General features: G+C 56.4%; 1 protein-coding gene across 2 annotated transcripts in view; it reads left to right on the plus strand.

Annotated features, from left to right (window-relative positions):
* TRIOBP (TRIO and F-actin binding protein) overlaps positions 1 to 23,594 on the plus strand; it is a gene marked incomplete at its 5' end in the record, with an annotated part of 57,857 nt that overhangs the window by 29,148 nt on the left and 5,115 nt on the right. Inside the window, 8 exons of one of the 2 annotated variants that reach the window (XM_079715976.1) lie at positions 4,976 to 5,182; positions 10,139 to 10,195; positions 12,770 to 12,877; positions 13,000 to 13,089; positions 13,481 to 13,590; positions 15,059 to 15,584; positions 16,202 to 16,333; positions 16,482 to 16,954. In XM_079715976.1, coding sequence (XP_079572102.1) covers positions 4,976 to 5,182; positions 10,139 to 10,195; positions 12,770 to 12,877; positions 13,000 to 13,089; positions 13,481 to 13,590; positions 15,059 to 15,584; positions 16,202 to 16,333; positions 16,482 to 16,535 — 1,284 coding nt within the window. In that variant the 3' untranslated portion in view covers positions 16,536 to 16,954. Of the gene's footprint in view, positions 1 to 4,975; positions 5,183 to 10,138; positions 10,196 to 12,769; positions 12,878 to 12,999; positions 13,090 to 13,480; positions 13,591 to 15,058; positions 15,585 to 16,201; positions 16,334 to 16,481; positions 16,955 to 21,521; positions 21,670 to 23,594 lie in introns of those variants that run through there. The other variant, XM_079715975.1, reaches the window with a different exon arrangement.

The raw sequence follows: 23,594 nt of genomic DNA on the forward strand, positions 1-23,594 counted from the left end.
GATTCTGAAGAGTTGGGACACCTGGGCTCTGCCCTGCCTCTGCCAGTAACTTGCTCTGTGACTTTGGGCAAATGCCTCTGCTTCACTGGGGCCTCAGTTTCCCCAACAAGGATGACTCCAAAGAGGGTGCACTGGGGACTCGGCCGGGTGTGTGGCTGTAGAAGTCTGTGACTCATTCCTTTCACAAAGCTGAGGAGAGTAGGCAGATGGGGGACTCAGGATTAGGGGGCCCTTGAGTGACCCCTTGGCTCCAGAGGGTTGTTGCCTTGGGGGAGAGGAGCCCAGAGTTTCTCCATCTTTCGATATTTCAAGAGGAGCTGGAAATATGTAGCTATGTGTTGAACCACTTGATTATTTAACACTGGAACCTAACGCAAAATAATCTGAAAACATGTGGGCTGAATACACATCTGTGGTCTGCACTCCCCGCCCGCCGGCCACCTGGGGTCTGACCTGAGGGTGAAGTGCACATCCCCAAGGGCGCTGAGCCCCAGGAGCCCTGTCAACCAACACCACGCGGTGTGAACAAGTGGCAGTCCACCTCAGCAGTTCTGGGAGAGGAGAAAGATGGCAACCTGGGCCTTTGAGGTGGGCATGGCAGCATGGGCAGGGGAGGCTGTCGTCAGGGACTCCTCCATCCCACCAAAGGGACGTGGGGGCCAACACTGGACCCTGTTTGACAGGCAGACAAGAGGCCAGCGGAGGGCAAGGCTGGGAGCCCACTCAAGGGCCGACTGGTGACCTCATGGCGGATGCCCGGGGACCGTCCCACGCTGTTCAATCCGTTCCTGCTGTCTCTGGGGGTCCTCAGGTGGCAAAGGGTAGGCTGGCTCCAGTGGGGTGGGGGTGGGGTGAGGGTGGGGAGAGTGGGGGAGGGGAGGGAGGAGGCTGGTGTCAGTCAAAGAAAAGCCAGTAGGGGCTCAGAGGGAGAGATGTGGAGGCCCCACGTGAGGAAGGAGAGCTGGAAGCAGAGCCCAGAGCTTCCGTGGTCTCTGCAGCGAGGGGGACGTCCCACCTGCAGGACCAGGCTGTGGCTGTTTTCAGCTTTCAGGGTGAGGGGTGATGGAATAATCCACCCAGCTGAAAGCTCCCAATCAGCAAATAGGCCAAGGGGAGCCAGGCTGGGGGCAAGGGGGAGAGGGAGGGAGGGCCCGCGAGGGGCTCTGGGATTGCAAAGTGTGTCTCAGACCTGGGTCTGGGCCAGTTGCACAAACATCTGGCATTACGTAACCCATTCCCTGCCCAGAGAGGGCTGTAAACACTCAGGCCTCTGGTTCGTGGTTTTCTCAAGGGCAGGGAGGGGAGGCAGCTGTGACTTGCGCTCTCCTGCCCCCTTCACGGTGGGAGGGAGGAGGCCTGGCCATCTCCAGGAGCCACAGCCTGGCTCATGGGGTCTCTTCTCTCAGTGACAGGCTGACTCTCACACTCTCATCGGCGTGGGGTCTAGCTCTAAGGCTGAGAGCCTGTATACCCATTCTACAGATGAAGAGACCGGGACTCAGAGAGGTGAGGTAGACTTGCCCGAGGTCGCACAGCTATGGTTTAGAGCAGCGTTCGCCAACCTTTTTGGCACCAGGGATCGGTTTCGTGGAAGACAATTTTTCCATGGACAGGCGGTGGGGGGGAATGGTTCAGGCGGTAACGCAAGCAATGGGGAGCGGCAGATGAAGCTTCGCTCGTTCGCCCGCCACTCACCTCCTGCTGTGCGGCCCGGTTCCTAACAGGCCAAGGACCGGTACCAGTCCACAGCCTGGGGGCTGGGGACTCCTGGTTTAGAGGAACTGGCCTCTTGCTGATGTTCCTCATGCCTAGATGAGAGAATGGCAGCAGCCAAACTCACCAAGCCTCAGTTGCCACATCTGTCTAATGAGGGAAAAAGTCTATGGAGATGATCAGGGCTGCAGGGAAGGCTCAGGGAAATCAGGATGCACAGAGGTGTGATGGGGTGGGGTATGGGGTGGGGGGGCGTCCAAACACTAGTTTCTCCATCCACTTCTTAATTTCCTCGCTGCTGCTCTTTGGGGGTCAAGGCACAAGGGTAACCAGGCAAACGTGGTTATCTGGGCAGAGTGGTATCTTCAAGCCATGGGCGGGAATTACCTTATCAGCCTAACTAAGGGTCACTAACACACAGCAGTTCCGGCAGGAGGGGGCAGGTAAGTTTTTGGCTGGAGAGAAGGGGGCGAGAAATGGGGAAATGGACTCTGGGATGATGATGATGGTGATGATAGCCAGCATTTATTGTGCACCTACTATGCGCTCAGCTCTGTGTTCAGTGCGTGGCACATCTGATTGCATTGAATCCTCACCACTAGGCATACTAGGTATGGTTCATATTGTCCATTTCATAGATGAGGGAATGAAACTCACTTGTTTCAGGTCACACAATGGGGGAGAGCTAAGATTTGAACCCTGCTCTGGCTGACTTCAGAGCCCACCCCCCCACCTCTGTGCATCCGTATCTCCCTGAGTCCTCCTTGCAGCCCTGAGAGTCTCTGCAGATTTTCTCCATTGGACAGATGTGGCAACTAAGGCTCAATGAATTTTCAGCTATTCTCTCACCTGGGAATGAGGAAAATCAGGAGCTGAGAGATGGAACTGCTAGTGGAGCCACCCAGACAGTTACTTAAAGCAGCTTCACACATCTCTTGGGCTGGACAGTGAAATTAGTCCAAGATCAAGAGCTAGGAAGCCTGGGCTTGAGTTCTGTCTCTGCCCCTGCCCCTAACTTGTGTGCCTTTGGGCCATTGTCTCCCTTCTCTGAGCCTCACATTGTTATCTTCAATAGAGTAACGCTTTGAGGCTGGATAACCCCAAGGTTTGGTGGCTCTGTTTAATAAGTCACTCCTGGGTCCCTGAAGCTGTGCCATCTCTGTCTTACCAGGGCAAGTTGCAATAAGGCAGTCATTCCTTCATTTGTGCATTCATTCACTCGACCAATGTTTACTAAGGACCTAATGTTGGGTGAGGCCCTAGGCTTACCATGATATAGACAAAAACCACTCTGTTCCTGCCCCCAAGGAGCTCACAGTTTGTGAGGACACTGACATATAACTGATTAGAACACTGTGTGGTCATCCCTTGAGTCGGGGAGTGTACAGATGCAGGGAGCTCTGGGCAGGGAGTACACACAGGCAGCCCTGGGAAAGGAGATTCTAAGTCTGTGCTGGGGGCACTCTGGCTTCCTTTGGACTGAGACTTGAAGGGTAAGGAGGAATTTTCCAGGCAAACAAACATGTGGAGGGAGGGAAGGGAGAGAGTGAGTGCATGTGTGTTGGGGCATAAGAGGACAGCAAGGGAAGTGTTCCAGGCATGGCACAGAACAACATGTGCAGTTAGGGAGGTACAGAGGACCTGGCTTATTCTGGGACTTCCCAGCATTGTGTAGCCCTAGCACGTGAAATGTGTGTGTCTAATGACAGAGGACAGCAGGCAGGGGCCAGATGATAATGGACATGGCTGCGGGCACAAGGATGTGTCTATCGACAGTGGAGAAGTGTTGAAGAACTTTGAGCAGGGGAGTGTTCTCATCACCGTGCTGAGGGTACTAGAAGGGAGTCCCAGAGGCCAGGAAACCAGCAAGGAGGCTGGTACTGCCAGGTGTCTACGCCACTGCGGTAGGGCATTGGTGATAGCTGAGGTGTTCTGTTTGTCCACGCACTCTCCCAAGGACCACATGCCTGAGTGAGGTACAGGGTAGGGTGGGAACACTCAGCACAGGGATGCCAGAAGGCCAGTGTCTAGGAGGACTTACCCTTGGTCTCATTCCTCAGGGTGGAGGAGAGAATTCCAATGGGAAATGCTGGGAAAACTTCAGCTCCCTGGGCCTCTGTGAAATGGGGATAGTGATTATAATCATGACAGCAGTAATTTTTGAACCCCAAACTGAGATGGCAGAATCATTGAAGTGGTAATTATTCCAAGCTCCCCTGCGCCCCTACCTAAGGAGAGCTAACTAGGGATAAAGGGGTTGTTCTAGGTGCTTTACTTAAATTAACACTTAATCCTTACAGTAGCCTGTGAGATAACAGCATTATCCCATTTTACAGAGGGTGAAGTTGAGGCACAGAGAGGTTAAGGACCTTGCTTAAGGTAATACAGGGTTTAAATCACAATGCCCCATAAGCCACCTCATGCATTTAGCAACAAATTCCACCACAGTACCTCCTCAGCTGCGGGCTTAGAGGAGCTTCTGCAGGGCAAAAGTACTCTTACAAACCACCAAGTGTTCTGGGAAAGTGAGAAACGGGTATAGCCCACACCCAAGAACCCAAAATGAGGTTCTTAAGGCGAGAAAGACCCCCGGTGAGGAGGGCACGTTTAGGGAAGGCCCTACCAATTCCAGAACTCACTTCGTGCTTAGATTACTTCCTAGAAATCCCTTCTCTTCTTACTGTGTGACCCTGGGCAAGTTGGCTCACCTCTCTGAGCCTCCGTTTTCTCATTAGTAAAATGGGGACAAGGACATCACCTGTCGGGTTTGTGGTAAGGATGAAAGCCCATTACATGGGTAACGAGCGGGGCTTGGCGTGTGGGACCCGCTGAATTGGTAGTAATGGGTGCTTTGCCCATGTCGCCATCAAACCGAGGCGCCGAGGCCTAATGGACCCATCGCTCCGTCCGGCGGCTGGCGTGGGTCGGGGAGCCGTTGCTGGACGACGAGGGTGCCACACCCGGCTGCTCCCACTCCGCACTCCCTAGCCGTGGCCCGACGGAGTCACCTGCACGCTAGGCCCTTCCTTCCTCCCAGCTTGCCCGCCGTCAGAGCTCGGCCCGCCCTCACGTCCCTCCGCCCCCATCCGCCCGCCCCGACTGCCCCAGCTCACCCGTCCCGTCGCGGCAGGCCCCGCCCCCGGGCCCCTGCCGCGCTCCTATTGGCCCATCCGCGGCCCCCGCCACTGTTTGTCCCGGCTTCCCCGCCGCCCATTGGCCCGCCCGGGTCCTCCCAGGAAGTTTGAAAAAAAAAAAAAGTTTTATGGGCGGATGGAAGGGGCCGGGGCAGCGCCGGGGAAGGGAAGGGCTGGACGAGCGGCTGCGGGCGGCCGAGAGGGGCGGCGGCGGCGGCGGCGGCGGCGGCGGCGGCGGCGGCGGCGGGGGGATTCCCGCGCCGCTGAGCCCGGCCCGAGAGCCCTTTCCACCTTCCTGCCTCCTGCTCTCGCCGCCCCGGGGTGCCGCCATGACGGTGAGTGCCTCCCCGGGGGGCAGCCCCTCTGCGCCCCAGGTCCGGATGAGAGCAACGGCCAGAGCCAGAGCCGAGCCGCTCCCCTCCTGGGCAGCCCCCTCCTCACTTCTCGGAGGCGAGAGGAGGTCTCGGCCGGAAGACAGGGCGACCCCGGCGGCACGGGCCGGCCGTCCTGCCTCACCTTCCCCCGGCCTCCGCCTCACCTTTCTGGGCCAGAAGCCCGGGCAACCCCCGAGAAGATGGGAACTCTCGTTCCCAGGCACCACCCCCTCACTTTTGCGGGACCAATCACGGACAGATTCCGGGTGGCCTTTTCCCTTCTCCCTTCCAGCTCCCCCCTTAGTGAAAACCTGATCTGATTCCCCTAAGCTGCCAGATCCGTAGGGTCTGTCAGGGTTCTGGGCCACGGGAGGAGCGGAGATGGGCCTGGCCTGGATCTGGGTCTCGCCGGGGCCTGGAGAGAGGCGCTCCCTGGTTCGGATGGGTCGCGCTGATGTGGGCCTGGGAAGGCTGTACGCCTGTGTGGGCGCTGGCCGGAGGTTGGGTGGGTGAGAAGGGACCGCCTCGTCCCATCCTGACCAGAGCCCGTCCTGGGACTTCTGAAGCAGCAGAATACCATGTTCTCCCGGGCTTGCCACTTCGCAGTGGCGCTGGGACCTTGGGTGGGGCAGGCCCGCTATTGGGGGTGGGGAACACGATGGCAGGGATTTGTCATTCCCTTGGGGATGAGCCCTACCCAAGCTCTCTCAATACATGTGCCTTATTTATCATATTGCACCTCATAGCTGAGTTCACCATTACCCCCATTTTACAGTCGGATAAACTGAGGCTTGGGGAGGGGCGTTGGTGAGTTGCCAGAGGTTACCCTGAGTGTAAGGGAAGGAGTAGCCCTTTTCCACGTCACTCTGGCCCCTTGACTGTGAAGTTCTGGAAGAGAGGGGCAGGACTGCTTTTGGTTTCTGGCAAGTGCCTTAGGGAGGCTCTGACAGTCTGATGAGATCGGTGGGGAGAGTTGAGCAGGGTGGTGTATGCAGGGGCCCTGCCCCTGTGAGTGTGATGACCTGCTCACTGCCTGGACTTCCTCAGGCTCTGCACATCCTGCCACCTCTCTGCTGGCCCTTCCTGTTGTCAGCAGCCTCCCTTCCCTGTCAGGGAGGAGTAGAGAGGGATGTGGGGGGAGGAGCTGAGTCAGTGTCTTGGCCGCCCCCCCACCCCGGCAGGCTAGTAGGGGGTGGTTTCATTGCTGACTGGGTGCCTGCCAGGCCCTGAACTGGGTGCTTTCACATTACCACATTGGAACCCTGAAGGTTGATGGTAACTTCCCATCTAACAGATGAGGACACTGAGGTGTAGAGAGGTGAAGTTACAGGCCCCAGGTGACACAGCTAGGCCCTGGCCGAGCCAGAGTTTGTAACCAGCTCTGTCCCAGTCTTCTCTCAGGATGAGATAAGAAATGTACACAGTTGCCTTTCCTGGGGAAGCACACACTGAACAAGGGTAAGGCTGCTAGAAGCAGCATGTGGAGGAAGACAGCACATCCCTGCTGATGGGAGGGGGCTTCCCGAGGGAGATGTCCTCCTGTGACTGTAGGACTTTGTCAGGTGGAGATGGACTGGGGGAGGAGGGACAGTGTGGATGGACAAAGGCTGGTGGCCATATTTGGGGAATTAAATGGTGAAAACAGAGAAAAGGGACTTGGGAAGGAGGGCCTCAAAGGCCAGGAAGAGCAGCTTGGGCTTTGGTCAGGGGCACTGGGGAGCCATGAAAGGTTTTGGAGCAGAGGGGAGGCTCACAATCACCTTTGGCAGTTCACCAGATTCGTCCTGACTGCTTTCAGACCTGAGCCTGCTCCAGGCCGGTGTCCTTCCTGTTTCTTCTTCATACCCTTTTCCTCTCTCCTGGCCCCATCTCCCCGACCTCAGGAATCTGAACGAGCAAGTGGCAAAGGTGCTATGACTGGGTAAATGCTTAGAGGCTTCAGGAAGCCAGGCCTGGAGTCAGGATCTGCTCCACCTCCTTTTACGCTAGCTGGGTGCAGCCTTGCCCCTGGAGCTTCATTCCCCAGCTGCTACCTGGCATCAAATTATATACCTGTTCACTTGTTTATTGTCTGTTTCTGTCCTGAGTTTTCACCAGGGCAGGGGCCACATCTCTTGTTCACAGCTGATTTCCTGGCGTAGAACAGGGGCCTAGTTCCAAAAGAAAAAAAAAAGAAGAAGAAAGAAAGAAATTTTTACGAATGTTCCCTGAGTCCTCGGGTCTTGGGGCATGAACAGTACATGTCCCTGACTGAGTTGCTTCTAGTCTAGCCTGTGAGGGATAAGTAAATGGCTTCAAGACAATCACAGATGCAGCAGAGGCCGTGGGAGGTCATCTGGTGTGGTGTGTGGTGTGTACTGGGAAAGGGGCCTCTGCCGTGGCAATTAAGCCGAGTCTTAAGGCATGAGAAGGGGTTTGCCTGGTCGAAGGAGGAGGAGGAGGCAGCCTGGTATTTCAAGCAGAGGACCCAGGCATGTGTGGAGGGCCCTACTAGTCCTGATGTGTTGGGCATCAGAGAGGATGTGTGATGACATAAACATGGGGCCCCCTAAGAAGTGGGGAGTCCAGGTTGAGGCTTTTGTGCCATCCTAAGGCAACTGGACCTTGTTCTGAAGCCGTCTGGAGCCATCCCTGGAGGTTTTAAGCGGCTTGTGACATTCGGCCTTTTGGATCGGGTCCCCTGCCGGAGTGTCCTTACAGGAGGCTGTGTCGATGGTCCAGGCCAGCGGGAGGCAGTGCTGACCTGTGGCCAAAGGAACAAGGGCCCACTGTGAGGATCTGTCAGTGCTCCGGAAAGGAAAAAGGAGAAAGGGAGCTTCCTGCAGGAGGAGGAATGGTGTCTGGGCCTGAGGAACCACACGTGAAGGTGCAGGGGAGGAGATTTATGTTATCAGACCTTTTGACCCCTGGGGGGGGTTCCAGGGTAACTTCAGGACCTCTCCTGCCAGCAGGTTTAAAAACTCCTCTCCCCAGGGTCACTGCACCATCTCGTGCTTGATGCGGCACATGTGCAGCATGTGTGTGGTGTGTGTGTACTGGCGTCTCCATGTGTGGCCCATTCAGTTCTCTCACGGAACCGGGGGAGGGCAGGGCCCCGCTATCATTAGCCACATCTGGCAGCCGGGCTCAGGGAGGGCATGTGACGTAGGAAGGTCACCGTGACCCCACTTCCCAGGCAGTCCTCGGGGCCCCAGCCTGTCATTCCTGCCCTTCCTCAGCCTCTGGAAGCCCACGGCTGATCTCAGTCCGATTGGCTGGGTTATCTGTCCTTTCCGGGGGCTCTCTTCGGGTCAGCACAGTGATGCCAGCTCCATGGTCCATCCCAGAAAGCCTGGCTTCTCATTCTCAGCGCCAGGAGGTGGAGGTGCGGACTGCCTCAGAAGCACAGGAATTTAGATCAGGGAGGTAGAGGAGGGTGGATATTTATTCAGCACGTTTCCCCTGGGGCCACAGCATGCCAGGCCCTGGGGCCACGGTGGGGGGGATCTCCATCTGCATGTGGACCCAGGTGACTTGGTGGCCCTGAGCGTGGCTGCCGGTCTTCAGTCTTAACTTGGAACCACCCTGAGCAGCTTCCGGCCCACGTGGGGAACAGGGCGGGGAAGGAGAGAGAGCAGACAGGGCATACACAGCCTGGGGTTTCCCAGGTCTGGGCAGAGCCTGTGTCCCTTCCCTCAGACAGGTCTCCGGGCAGGGGCTGCGATGCAGGAGTTGGGCTGCCGGCCTGCCGAGATCCAGGGGCCCTGGTACCAAGGCCATGGCTGGAGACGGCTCAGGATGTCCAGGCTGCTGGCCTAAGCCCCTCTCAGGTCTCTTCCTCCACCTGAGGAGGAGGAGAATGGGGCTCCCTGACAGGAAGGCGGGTCAGGGGAGGTGGCCAGGTCAGGTGGCTCCGGTTTCCAGGTTTCCAGCCGCCGCCGCCACCGCCATCGCCGCCCACCCCACTGAGCCATGCCACCCACTCCCTCCATGCAACCGGACACCTTGGCCTAGTGAGGCTGTGATGCAGGTGCTGATAGGTGGGCTCAGAGCCATGGCAACAGGTGGCCGCCTCCTCCCTGCCTGCCAGCCTGGCCGCCAGTGGGCACGAGCTGAACCTCTGCAGGAGGACCGGGACTTAGACGAGAGAGTGGTCTCCCCAGCAGGCAGGGAGGGTCTGTGGGTAGGCCTGGCCAGAGAAAATGCCTGGATGAGCAGTTTCGTCATCTAGGGTTAGGTGGGGGACCTAGCTCACAGACCCCCGTGGAACATGCTACAGCTGGGAGCCCCCAGACCCCGGGGCCGTGCCCCCCTGAGCAGCACCCGGCAGGTAGGGCTTACTGGGACTGAGGTGCCATCTCCCTGGCCCTTCCAGAGATCTAGGGGGGGACCAGGAAGTCTCTGACCTCAGCCTGGGCCTGGCTCCATCTTTCAGGCTCTCCAGGAGATGAGGGAAAGCAGGGCTGGTTGGACCACGGGAGGGTTAGTGGGTTGGAAATGGGTAGGAGCGTTAAGGCATCGTCCTGCTGGGCCACTTGGGCCTCATCAGCGAGAAGAACTGGACGGTTTGCTCAGCCCTGCTGATCTGGCCTGTCCTCTGAGCTCTCTAAGGGTCCCTTTTTACAGTCAGAGATCTCCTGCCCCCTGTCCCACTCTCAGGTGAGGAAGCCGGCTGGTGGGAAGGGAGCTCAGAGGTCTGTGGTGGGTGGCCAGTCACCCAGCCCACCTCTCAGAGATTGCTGGATGTTCGGGAAAGGGACCAAGGCTGCCTCAGTGGCTGAGGAGCCTGCCTGGATTTAGGGGGCTACCTGGGGCCTCAGCCCTCCCTCCAGGCTTCCCAGGACCTCACTCGGGGGCAGGATGGGCAGCCCCCCTTCCTCCCCAGGCCCCTTTGGTTCTTGCTGGGCCTGACTCATCTGCCCCCTCCTCTCCCCATAGCCCGATCTGCTCAACTTCAAGAAGGGATGGATGTCAATCTTGGATGAGCCTGGAGAGGTAGGAGGGCTGAGGCGGGGGTGGGGTGGGGGATGGGAGGTGGGGTTGCTGCAGGGCCCAGGTGGCTGAGCTGCTTCCCTGGCCTGTCCGGCTTTCTAGAGACCCTGGCTTCTGGGTGGAGAGGGTACAGGGTGGGGGCTGGAGTGGGAGCCCTGAGGGTAGGATGTTTCTTGTCCTGTTGGAAAGAAAGCCTTGGGCTGTGGGGTAGGAGGGCAGAGGTTGCTAGTCATCTCAGCCTCTTGGAGCAGTCTGCAGTCTGTAAAGGTCACCAGGGATGGCGGCCTCCTGGTGCCTCACGCCCTGCACCCCATCCCCTCCTCTCACCAAGAGCCCCTCAGCCCTCCCACCTCTTGACGACCCTGGCTGGGTATCCAAGGGTCTGGGATGGAAGGGTTCACGGAGATCATCCAGCCTGAGACACGTACAGATTCCCAAAGACTCAGCTTTACAGCAGCTCCCCCCAACCCTGGGGGTGGGGCTCAGACCACATTTCTTGAAGTCTCACCAACCTGGGGCCCCATCGGGTGAGTCACAGCTTCAGCTGGCCTCGGTGGCCTCATCTGTGAAATGGACATACTGGATAATAATAGTTCTTTCCAGGGTGGATAACAGAGTCACAGAGGTTAAGCAGGTAAAGGGTCCCACACAACCCCCAGTGCCTGCTTGGGCCTCAGCTAATAACCCTTCCTTTTCTCTAACGTGTGCATCTTTACAACCAGAAGGGACAGTAGCCTTTCACCAGCTCTACCCTTCTGGCTGCCAAGCTGAAGCTGCAGCTGGCCTCCTGCCCACCCAGCCTGGGAAGGGACATCTCCCCGCCCAGGTCCTGCATGCGCCCGTGGCTTGGGTCTGTGTGCAGCCCGCATGCCGGGGAGGGCACAGAGCCAAAGGGAATCTCATTGTGTTTCCTACCCACATGCTTTATTCCCTCCAGCCTACAGCCTTCATACCCGCTGCCTGCTTGCCAGTCCTCTGGTGGCTGGACTCCAGGCTCACACAAGGCTGGGCACCCTGCCAGTGACCCTTCCCGGCCTCCCCCACCCAGGGTCTCTGGAGGGCAGAGATTATGGGCTCCACCCAGAACTGGCCGTTACTCATTCTCTTTCACAGGGTTTTGGAATGTCCGAGCTGGAAGGGCCCTGTGAGTTCAGCCAGCCCAACCCCTCGGTGCACAGACAGGAGACAGGCCCACAAGGGCTTTAATCTCTTCTGGACCTAGCAGCACCTTGGGCAAACCCTGGCCTAGAACTCGGGGCACCTGAGGCCCATCCAGCTGCCATCTCAGGCAGTCACAGACTAGGCCTAGAGGGGCCAAAAAGATCATTTGATACAGAACTCCTGCCCCACTTTACAGAGGGACAGTTGTCCTGAGCAGCAGCTCGGGCCATTCAGAAGAGCAGGGTGGTTCTAAGGCCAGCCTCTTAGAACAGTCCCCAACAACCTAGTGCCTGACCCTATGCGAAGTGCCATGAGAGACGTTCCAGGGAGGGTTAGGCATTTCTAACTTCACTAGGAGGCTTAGGGTCTTATTAGCCCTACTTTATAGGTCAGAAAACTGAAGCTCAGAGAGGTCGAGACACTTGACTAAAGACACACAGCTAGCAAGGCATACAATACTTGTAACCTTGGTCTCTTGGATGCTAAAATCCTGTTTCTTAGGGGAGGCAGTGTGGAAAGAAGTAGAAAGTATCATCCTGGCCCATCCTTGAAAACTTACTGTCTTCCTGAGGAAAGAAAACGAAGTACTTGAAGTAGTAAACAAGGGCTTAGTGATGCGGGAGAGCACCAGGAGGACATGCACTGACCCTGGCAGTGGGTGGACCTCGACTGGCATTCCAGTGAATGGTCAGAAGCCCAGAGGTGGGCTGAGCGTGGCACTTTCATATCAAGCTGTTCTGATGCCCCCACTCCTCTCTTATGTGTCCTGCCAACCTAACCCTGGTTGGAGCAGAGAGAAGCCCACATCGTAAATGTACAGATAATGTATTCACATAGCGGAACACGCATGTAACCAGCACCCAGATCAAGAAACAGAATACGACCAGCACTCAGATGCTTCTCCCTGGGCACCCTTCCAGCCCTGCTCTCTGGTAGACTTTTCTTTGACCACTGGGGTGATTGATCTGGGGTCAGTGTACGGAAAAAGGTCTTTGAAGTTCTGGCCCCCAACTTGCTAGGCAAATGACCTTACACAGGTCACATCCCCTTCCTGGACTGCACTGAGTGGGACTTGCATGTAGGAGCCTTTGGTGATCTTGGTGGAAAGTTATCAGGAAGCCTGTGGAAGTGTCAACAAGTCAGAGAAGGGCCCCGAGAAAGAGAAAAAGGGTGTGGTTACTGAGGAGAAGCCGACCCATTTCACAGATGCTGTCCCCGCAGAGAGGAAATGGGGGGGCTTACTTCAAATGTGGATTTTGTGACTCTGCACTGTCCCCTGTCCCCTGTCCCCTGCCCCCCACCCCGCAGCAGAGCAGATGAGGGTGCCAGGCCCCTGCTGCAAGCAGAATGGTTGACCTGGCAACGGCCAGGATACCCGCGGAATGGTGCACACACACGCACGCTCCCATTCCACACCCCCGCACCCCCTCCCTCACCACTATCTCTCCTTCACAGTGGAAGAAGCACTGGTTTGTGCTGACTGATTCAAGCCTCAAGTACTACAGGGATTCCACTGCTGAGGAGGTGAGACGATGAGATGGGAGGGCTTCCTCCCCCATCAGGTGCCGGGGGACACCTGGAAGGGGCTTGGGGGTCCCGGTAGGGTCACTGGAGTCTAGGGACCATCGTGAGCCCTCCTGCTGCAGGCAGATGAGTTGGATGGGGAGATTGATCTGCGCTGCTGCACGGACGTCACCGAGTATGCGGTACAGCGCAACTACGGCTTCCAGATCCACGTGAGCCTGCGGGTGGCTGGGGGGCGGCATGCCTGGAGGGCCCCCCAGAGGAGGTGCCGGGGTGGGGCGTGGCCCACCAGACTGGCTCCTATCACTCATTTACCTGGAGATCCTGTCGTCAGAGCCAGTCAGAAGCCCTGCTGCCAACGCTGAGCATTTCTGGGGCGATCCCGGATATCATTGGCCGGGCTATTTGGATGTTGGAGAGATCTTGGAGCCGATGGGGCTCTCCTGAGGCTAGTGGAGGGGAGACTGTGCATGCTCTGCTCACCTCCAGACTCAAGACCTTAGATACCCACCTGGGAGGGAAGGGCACCTCTTTGGAGTCCATAGTGGGGAGGGAGCAAGGGGGCTGGCCAGGTGGCAACCTACCTGTGGGGTGGACTTACAGACCAAAGATGCTGTCTATACCTTGTCGGCCATGACCTCGGGCATCCGGAGGAACTGGATCGAGGCTCTGAGGAAGACTGTGCGTCCAACCTCAGCCCCAGACGTCACCAAGTACGTGCCGGGCTGGACCGGGGCCTGGGGGGCAGGCACTTACCCCCGCATCCTGAGTGGGTTTCTGGCACTCACCTGAGGGCCCTGGGGCTCTGCTTGCTGGGCCTCAGTTTCTCCACCAACAAAATAGGGAGAGGGAGAGGGCAGGGGGTATCCGTGGCACTCATCCAGAAATACCTTGAGGATTTGAGGTTTGCCTCTTGTCCCTGTCTATCTCCCCACATCCTGAAAAGGTGGGGAGAGGCCTTGGCTCTTTGGAGAAGATGCCGGTGAGTCACAGCCCCATGAGGTGGCTGATTGACTCTGTGCTGCAGGGGCTGTGTCTGAGCCTGTGTCAGGGAGAGGCGATGGCTACTTAGTCTGGGTGGGGAGCTCACTCCCTGTGGAGTTCACTGTGGGTAGAGGGGCAGGAGGACCGAGTGACCTGGTGGTAGAGCCCCACACAGGATAAACTCCAGCTGCCCATAGGGGCTGGGACTCTGGCTGCTGGGCAGTAGGAATGGACGCGTGGTATTGAGGGGTGCTGAGTGCGAGTCCACCTGCCTGACCACACCCTGGCTGGCCAACCTTAGGCCAGTTGCTGTCTGGCCTGAGTTTCATGTTCCTCACCCGTCACACTGAGGTGTGTCATGTGAGGACGTGCATGGAGGCCCTTTGTAAACTCAGCTACTGTGCGGCTGGACTATGATTTAGTATATAGGTTCTGCTGCTACAACAAAGAAACCCCAAACACGGGTTTAAACAAGGGAGAGGTTTCTTTCTCGCTCCACAGCGGCCCACAGCCTTGCCTCTGCGCCAGAGCACTGTTCACATTCTCATGGGTCCCAGCCAGGAGCCAGGCCAGGGCATGCCTGGTCCTTCAAAAGGTGCCACCTCTAATATGCACTGGGCAGGGTGGAGTCACACGGCCACGTGTAGCTGCAAGGGTTGCTTTAGTTTTTGGCCGGGTAAGCACATACTCAGTATTGCTATGGAAGAAGAGGGGAACTGCCTCAGTCGTTACGGGTCTCCACAGTTTATTCTCTGTGTACCCACCCAGAGGCCACCGTTGATCTCACCAGCAGTGACCCTGGGCATCTCCCCTATTCCACTGTGAGCCTCTTGAACCTAGGGCCTTGTCAAACAGCACACCCTTAATGCTAATGCTTCGATCATGTTCTCAAAGGGCTTCCTGGTTGCTTTGCACACATTTGCTCACCTAGTCCTTCCTGTGAGTGGCACTGTTGTCCCATATCACAGATGAGGTAACTGAGGCTCAGAGAGAGAGGCCAGGCACCCTGGACCCTCTGCCGGTAAGTGGCAGAGCTGGGATGGTTCCCAGGGTGTTAATGATGAAGCTCTAGTTCTAAGCTGCTGCTTCCATTGGGGTCTGTCCCCTGGCCCCGGTGCACGGGTGGGACTGCAGAAGTGCTTATTTTGGGACCAAGAGGGCAAGGTCTCATCTGATGTGGCTCTGCTGGCCCCCTAGGCTCTCAGACTGCAATAAGGAGAACACGCTGCACAGCTACGGCACCCCAAAGGGCTCCCTGAAGGCGGGGGAGCAGCGGGCAGGCTCTGAGGTCATCGGCCGGGGCGGCCCCCGGAAGGCGGACGGGCAGCGGCAGTCACTGGACTACGTGGAGCTCTCCCCGCTGACTCAGGGCTCCCCGCAGCGGGCCCGCACCCCGGCCCGCGCTCTCGACCGCCCAGCCAAGCAGGAGGAGCTGGAGCGGGACCTGGCCCAGCGTTCTGAGGAGCGACGCAAGTGGTTCCAGGCCACGGACAGCAGGGCCACGGAGACACTGGCCGGCGAGGGTCCGCGCCGGGGCCTGGGTGCCCCCCTGACTGAGGACCAGCAGAGCCGGCTCAGTGAGGAGATCGAGAAGAAGTGGCAGGAGCTGGAGAAGTTGCCCCTGCGGGAGAACAAGCGGGTGCCTCTCACCGCCCTGCTCAACCAAAGCCGCGGGGAGCGCCGGGGGACCCCAAGCGACAGCCACGAGGCACTGGAGAGGGAGGTAGGCGGCACTGGCCTCTGGGAGCCTCCTCACCCTACTAACACCCTTCCTATCCCTGCAGTCACGCTATGGCATTCATCTTGCATACCTACAGTGATGGGGAGCTCACCCCTGAGCCACTGACACCCCACCCCCCCACCCCCAGATTCCTTATGACCTTGGGGGCTTTTTGTTTTTGTTTTCCCATCTGAGTTCTGTCCTCAGCAGTCACAGAGAAGGGAAGAGGGAAGAGAAGGGAGAGACCATTTATTGAGTACCTTCTGCATCCCAAGCCTTGTGCTAGGCCCTCTTTACCTACATTGGCTCATGTAATTCTCACAGCAGTCTCATGGTCCCATAGGGTAGACCTCATCACTGTTTTACTGATGGGAAACTGAAGCTCCAAGGCATTCCTCCCACCTACATGATGTGGGGGTGACCGCGGTGTTCTGCTCCCAACCCTGTCGAGCCCACTGGGGGCCAGCACTCTCCTGGGTTTCTGACCTGGCCATCCAGGAAACACCTAGAATGTCCCCCTTGCCTGCATCTCCACACGAGGGCCACTTCCTCCCATCAGCTCCATTCCCACTTTCAGGCCCTCACCGACCTCGCCTTCCCCCCCACCCACCTCCACATAGGTCCAGTCCCTTCGTGCCCAGCTGGAGGCCTGGCGTCTCCAAGGGGAGGCTCGGCGTCTCCAAGGGGAGGCTCCTCAGGGTGCACCCAAGTCCCAGGAGGACGGCCACATTCCCCCAGGCTACATCTCACAGGTAAGGCCAAGGAGCTGTTGTGTCGGGGGTGGGGGCAGGTTTCTGGTTGCCACGTTGTGAGAAAACGGCTAATATTCTGGGAGCCCTTCCTGTGTACCAGAACCCGTGTGAGGCATTTGACATTCATCATCTCATTTAATCTCCCCAGCGGGTGGACGTGAGCACTGTGCCCATTTTTACAGACAAGGCCACTGAGCTCTGAGAGGTTATGTGACTTGCCTGAGGTCAACCTGCCTGCAGATGTCAGAGGTGGGATTTGAGCTCGGGTCAGGCTGACTGCAGAGCCTGTGGGTGAGCCCCCATGTGATCCTCTGTACTTAGACCCCTTCCCCTGCACGTCTGGGGAAGAGGGGGCCTGGTGGAGAGTGGGGTCCCTAATGGGCAGGCCCCTGGAAGTCGCTCCCTAAACACAGGGAAATCCTGCCCATGCCTGCCAGGCCGAGGCCCTGCGCAAGGTGGTCTGCGGGACGTGGGCACCTCCAGTGGCCCTCGGGAGACGCACGGTCTGCCTAGGACAGCGGCTCTCAACCAAGCTGATTTTGTTCCCCTGGGGACATTTGGCCGTGTCCGGAGACACTTTTGATTGTTATGCCTGGGACAACTAGCTCTCCAGAAAAAATACATGTGTGTGTACACACTGACACACTTGTATGTGTTTATTGTAAATTTCACTGATATAAAGGATGTTTAGTGTGCAACTTACAAATAAAAAATATTTAATGTTTTTTATTGTGAATTCCATATAGCAAATTGATTTTTCTCAGAATACTTTCGTTGATTTTTTCCAAATGCTCGTATCCACAGCTAGCCGACAAACGAGTGTCGTTCTAACACGAATGTCGTTTGGCATTTTTGTTTGTGTGAATGAGTAAGACAGCAAGACATATGTTGAAACTTTACTTGGTCAATGTCATAGCAACTTCTTTGCTGAATTAGAGGATAGTTTTCTGTTGAGACTATTTGAGAATATTCTTTTAAGAATATTTCTCAGGTTTTTGTTCTGTGTACAACGTGATGGTCATAGATAGGGCATGCTGATTTGAAGTATAATCTGTACTGTGAGCATTATTAGCTTTTTCTCATCTCTTGCTTAAATCTGGACAATCAACAAAACAATAAATCAAGCCCTGATTTGTAACGTTTACCAATTTCCATGGTGTAAATACTCCCGCTATGGCTGATGTCCCTGAACACAGAGTTGGGAAGCTATGTGCCCGCCGTCATAATGATATTTCCACCCTACAGATACAGGAGATGTAAATAACCTCAAAGCATAGCTACTAATAAAATGCAGTGAAATAATTAGGAAGTGATGAATTTTGAGTATCAGCTTTGTTTTTAATGTAACAATTAATTATAAGTTTATATAATTTCTAATAATGGCTCTGCTAAATAACCATGCCACAGAATTCCTAAAAATTTGACAATCGGCTGCCCCCAGCCAGCACGCCCTTGCCTGAAGCAAAAAAGAATGCTGGGATACCAGGCTCTGGGCAGGGGGACCTTCTAGAAGTTCTGAGGGGGCGTGGGGCTCTCAGGAAGTCTTCCTGGAGCTGTGGGTGGGAGCGTGGGCTGCAGCAGGAGGTGGAGGGCCAGTGGGTGCCTATCGTGGAGACCCCCACTGCCAAGCTAAGGAGCTGGAATCGCATCCCACACATCTGAGGAGGTTTGGGGTCTGACAGTGACATCGGGAAGGTGGGGCTGGAGTGCAGGGGGCTTGGGAGGGGGGAGGGCCAGCATCAGGAGCTAGGACAATGCCGAAAGAGAGAGGGATGTAGGAGGGCATGTGGAGGGAGGTGAGCTTAAGGCTGGGCCACTGCCCCGAGGAAGGCAGAGGGGAGCGGCTGGGAGCTGGGGCCACCATGCAAGGCCAAGGGCCGTCTGGGGCTGAGTGGTTGATGGAACATTCAGCTGAAGGGAGACCAGGGCCAAGGGGAGTCGGGGTGTGATGTAGAGGCCTAGCTTGGGGATCACCTGACATGGGGAAGGGGGAAAGGGAGGGCCCAGTGTTGTCAGGGCTCCCTTGAGGCCAGAGGAAGGTGGGGCATCTCTAGACAGGGTGAGGTCCAACACCACCACCACCTGAGGCATCTGGGGACCTCAGAGACCCCCACCCTGAGGGCTTCAGACTTTGCTCTGTGGAGGGTCCATTCTGGGTGGGTTCATTCACAGCCACCAGTACCAGAGCAGCTCCATCCTTGTCCATTTTACTATTAGAACCTGCATTAGATTCCCTTTGGAAGAAGGTTTCTGTCACTAAAATGAAGTTTGAAAAGCACTGCTCTGACTTCTCAGCTTACAGATGGGGAAACTGAGGCCTAGAGAGGGGGCGAGACCTTCCAGCTGGCATCAGACCTGTGTCTGCAGTCCAGGCTTCCTGGTCCCCAGGTGCCCACTGGGCACCCCAAGGCTGTCAGCATTTCGTCCTGCTAGGTTGGGACGGGCAGGAGGAATGGGGGGTGAGAAGGACATAATGGGGAGACAACCCAAGACGGGGTGGGGGAGGGCGCCAGAGAAGAGGAGCCGAGCCATCTGCGTCCCCTCGGGTCCCTGAGGAGGCAGCTGGAGAGTCACTGGACCCTGGAGAGGTGACAGCAGGGGAGGGATTCCCCAGCCTGGTATCAGGACGAGTGGGCACCCCTCTTCCAGCTTGTGGGGCTTGCCACCACAGGACAGCAGCCGGGGGCCTGGCGCTTCACCCCGCGGGGCTTCAGTGCTTACTGCAGTGGGGGCCATGGGTACTTCTTTATCTACTTTGATCCATGTCAGAGGTGGCGGCCAACACGTTGGGCCCTCCGGAAGGCAGGTCAGAGGCAGCAGCACCTGGCCTTCTGGGAGCCCCTCCTCGTGGGCTAGTTCCCACCCCCTGACGTCAGCCTCCAGACGCCCTATTGGCTGCCGGGTCTGCCTGCCTGATCTGGATGTTTAAGAACAGCAGTCCCATCTCCCATAGTGCTCCGGTCTCTACAGGCCGGCGATCTCTACAGGTGGACACTGACTTACCTTAAGGACCCTCCTGAGTTGGTCTTATGGGGTCTGTTTTACAGATGAGGAGATTGAGGCTGCGAGAGGGAAAGGAGCTTGCTCAAGTTCACTCCATGGTACGGCCAGGACTAGGACCCAGTCTGTGGAATTCCAAAGCCATGTTCTGTTGCCCTTACTGGGGGGACACACACAGGACAGGCACAGAGGCTCAGTGGGACAGGTGTCCCTTGCCCACCACTCAGAACACCTGGACCCAGGGGGCCTGACCCTTGCCCTTCCCCCAAACTGGCCCGTGCAGCCCCCAGATGTGGCTGCGGCGAGGTGGGGGTCAGCCCCCACCGGCCGTGAGGTGCCCTGTGGCGTGGGGAGAACGCAGCCTCTTAACTGGCCCTCCGTGTGCCTCAGTGTCTTCCTTGGCTCCTCCCCTTCCCTTTTTAATGATCTGAAACATTTTTAAATTATATAATGAATTTGTTTACATTTTCAAAAATAATTCAAACAAATCAAAAGGTTAGAAACAAACACGTGAACTCGCCTTCCCCTGCCTGCTCCCAACCCCAGGGAGCCTTGGTTACCATTTGAGCACATCTATAGAGTTTCCTGTTGCAGCCGTAACAAATTACCACTAACATAAGTAACACAAATTTATCATCCCACAGTTTTGTAGGGTGGAAGTCTAACACGGGTCTCGCCGGGCTAAAATCCAGGCATCCACAGGATCGCGTTCCCTTCCATAGGCTCTGGGGAGGCTCCGTTTCCTCACCTTTTCCAGTGTCTGGCAGCCGCCTGCATTCCTTGGCCCGTGGCCCCTTCCTTCACCTTCAGAACCTGCGAAAGAGAGTCAAGTGCTTCTCACTTCCCACTGAGCTCCTTCCGTAGTCCCTTCTGCCTCTCCCTCTGCTCCCCTGCCTCCTTCCACATCCAAGGACCCTGTGATTCCTTTGGGCCTAGAGGATAATCTAAAATAATCTCCCTGTTTTCAGGTCAGCTGATTAGCAGCCTCTATTCCTCTTGGCCATGTAAGGTAACGTATTCGCAGGTGCCGGGAGTAGGACATAGACATCTTTGGGGCACCATTACTTTCCACAGTATCTTTCCATACCTTTCTCTGTGTTTTTATGTACATGTACTCAGACCTACAGCTCTAAGTGTCTTGTGTCCGTGACTGGGGTCCCACCATGTGTATTGTCAGAAACCAGCTTTCATCACCTAATTTTTGGGACACTTTCTACAGCAGTCCACGTGGGCAGCTCTGTCTTTTAACAGTTGCCTGGGTCCTCTGTAAAGCTCAATCCCATAATTTATTTAAGGGCTTCCTTGTTAGGTATTTAGATTATTTCCAGTTTTCATCTATTACCAACCTTGCTACAGGGAATACCCTTGTCCAAGAGTCTTTGTACACGTATGACTTTCTGTGGGGTCATTCCTAGGAGTGGACCTGCTAGGTTAAGGGGTCGTTAAAATTAGATGATGCCACCGAACTGCCCTCCATGCACCCGGTCGCGGCTGACTCTCCCAGCAGCGGGTATTATCAATCATTTAAAAACTTGCCAGTCTTGTCTACACAGCCCCATTCTGTGGTAAGCCATCCATTTCAGCTGACTTACTCAGCACCTGCCACAAGTCAGGCCGTAGCCCATACCCCGGGGACTCTGAGCTGGATCAAATCTTCCTTCTTTTGGGGGAATTTATGATCTGGCAGAAGCAGAGCCTTTGGAGGCATGGGAGAGGCTGCCCAGAGTCAGAGCTAGGAGGATCTTTAAGCTGGTCTGCTGGCCAAGTGAATTACCCAGGAAGAGAAAGTTGGAAAAGAATGTTCCAGGTAGTGGGAACATGAGCTAAAGCTCAGAGGTGTGAACATGCCATGAACTGGTTGTGCTTTTTTTTTTTTTTTAATAACTATGGGACTTCTTGGTGAGGGAGGGCCAGGGATGAGACCACCAGGGTCAGAAACTGGAGCAGGGACTTGGCTCTGCGGGATGGGGAGGCTCAGAAGGGTTTGAAGCAGGAGAATGACAGGGTGAGGTTTGTGGATGGCGGGGAGCAGGGGCAGATACAGGCCGATGATGCCAGGGTCTTGGGGGAGGTGGTGAAGCCTGGACCAGGGCAGGCCTGCCCCCGAGGCTTCTTGTCACAGGCTGGGAAAGGGCCACCATCCAGGCAATGGGGGCAGCCCCGTGACCGCCTGGCCTCCCACCCGCAGGAGGCGTGCGAGCGCAGCCTGGCGGAGATGGAGTCTTCGCACCAGCAGGTGATGGAGGAGCTGCAGCGGCACCATGAGCGGGAGCTGCAGCGGCTGCAGCAGGAGAAGGAGTGGCTCCTGGCCGAGGAGACAGCGGCCACAGCCTCAGGTGAGGTCCCTGGGCAGGAGCGGCACAGTGGGGCCCAGCCCTGTGAGCCTCCAAGCAGAGGCTCCTCCTGACCGGATTCGGGAGGCCTATAAATAAGAGGTGAGGGCCTGGGTGCCAAACTTGGGGTGAGGGGTCAGGAGCCCCTAGATCTGGCCTCTAACCCTGCTTGCAAAGAGGAAACCGAGGCAATAAAAGACCCCAACTCACAGACCATGGGTTGTGACTCCTCTCCCTCAGGGGCCTGCAGCCACTGGGAAGCCCCCCTCGAGCCACACACATGCCCTGAGCTCCAACTCCACGCCCAGGCCCGTGCCATGTGCTGGGGAGAGACCGCTCAGCCATAGACCCTGCTCTCATAGGAGTGCCATCTCATTGGGCATGTGGGCTGGACCCTGGGGAGAGCAGGGAAAGGTGTGAGCATTTCCCAAGCCCGTTACCCACGTGAGCAACCTTAGTCCTTGCAGTGCCCGAGGGAGTGAACCCATTTCACAGATGAGGTAACTGGGGGCTCAGAGAAGTTAGCGACTTGTCCCAGATGGCATAGCTTGGAGGTGGCAGAAGCTGACGTTGGAGCTCAGAGCACTCTGACTGCAAAGCCATTCTCTGAACCCTTCCCTCTGCTATTCCAAGTCAGAAACAGGCATGCCCAAGATGCTGGCCAACTCTCCCTCTCTGTCCTCTGTACACCTGCTGTGTGTGCCTGGCATCCTAGACACTTTCATAGTGTTTGAAGAATAATGGAAATGATGAAAGAGGCCACATGATCTGGAACTTAACCACCTGCCAGTGCTTCAAGCACTCAAGCCCAGGGCCCCTCATCCCAAACCCTGGGGTCAGTGCGTTTTGCATTTTAGAAAGATAACCTGGTATGTATATTAAATATCCTCTCCCAGCAGGGTCTGGGCTTCACCCTGAAATCTAGCACTAAGGTTTTGGCAAATCTTGGAAATTTCTCAAAGTCACACTTAAGTGGGATAATCATGACCACAAATAGCCTTGTGTCCGTTCAGGTTGGGGATTGCCACCAAAAGAGTTATAAAACACTTTCAGTGTTCAGAGCTTTTGGATTTTGGAATTATGGATAAGACTATGAATGAGGGCTTGTTTTTTGTTTTTTGGGGGGGGGTACACGGGCCTCTCACTGTTGTGGCCTCTCCCGTTGCGGAGCACAGGCTCTGGACGTGCAGGCTCAGCGGCCATGGCTCACGGGCCCAGCCACTCTGCGGCATGTGGGATCTTCCCAGACCGGGGCACGAACCTGTGTCCCCTGCATCAGCAGGCGGACTCTCAACCACTGCACCACCAGGGAAGCCCAGGGCTTGTTTAATCTTCACAACAACCCCGTGTGAGTGTGGAAAGAGACTCAGTCCTTGGGGGCTCACAGCCTGAAAATAAACCAGTGGGGGCCAGTGTCTGAGTACTGACTCTGTGCCATGCATTGTTCTACTTGCTCTACACGTCTCCCAACAACTCACGAGAGAAGGTGCTGTTGTCATCCCTGTTTTCCAGATAAGGAATCCAAGGCACAGAGGGGTTAAGTCCTCTGCACAAAGTCACACAGATTTGTACCAACCGCAGAGCCTGCATTCTTGACCACTAGGCTGGGCCAGGCAGATGGACCTTGTTAAAGAAACTTCCAGGCTCTGCAGGGAGCACTGTGTGGGGTCTTACCAAGAAATCACTAACAACAAGAGGTACCAGTGGTCAGACATTGAGGTGTCTCCCCAGCAGGGTCCATCAGACAGGCACTGTCATCCTCCCTTGATAGACAGGCTCAGAGAGATTGAGCAGCTTACCCAAAGCCACTCAGTCCATGACACAGCCTGGCCCAGTGCTCTTTGCATTACCACTCTCTGCTCCTGTCTCCACCTGGAGTCCCGGAGGAAGTGGAGCTTGTTGCTGCTGACCCCTCCCCAATCGCCCTT

The sequence above is a fragment of the Hyperoodon ampullatus genome, assembly GCF_949752795.1.
Source record: "Hyperoodon ampullatus genome assembly, chromosome: 11".
Taxonomy (NCBI): Eukaryota; Metazoa; Chordata; class Mammalia; order Artiodactyla; family Ziphiidae; genus Hyperoodon; species Hyperoodon ampullatus.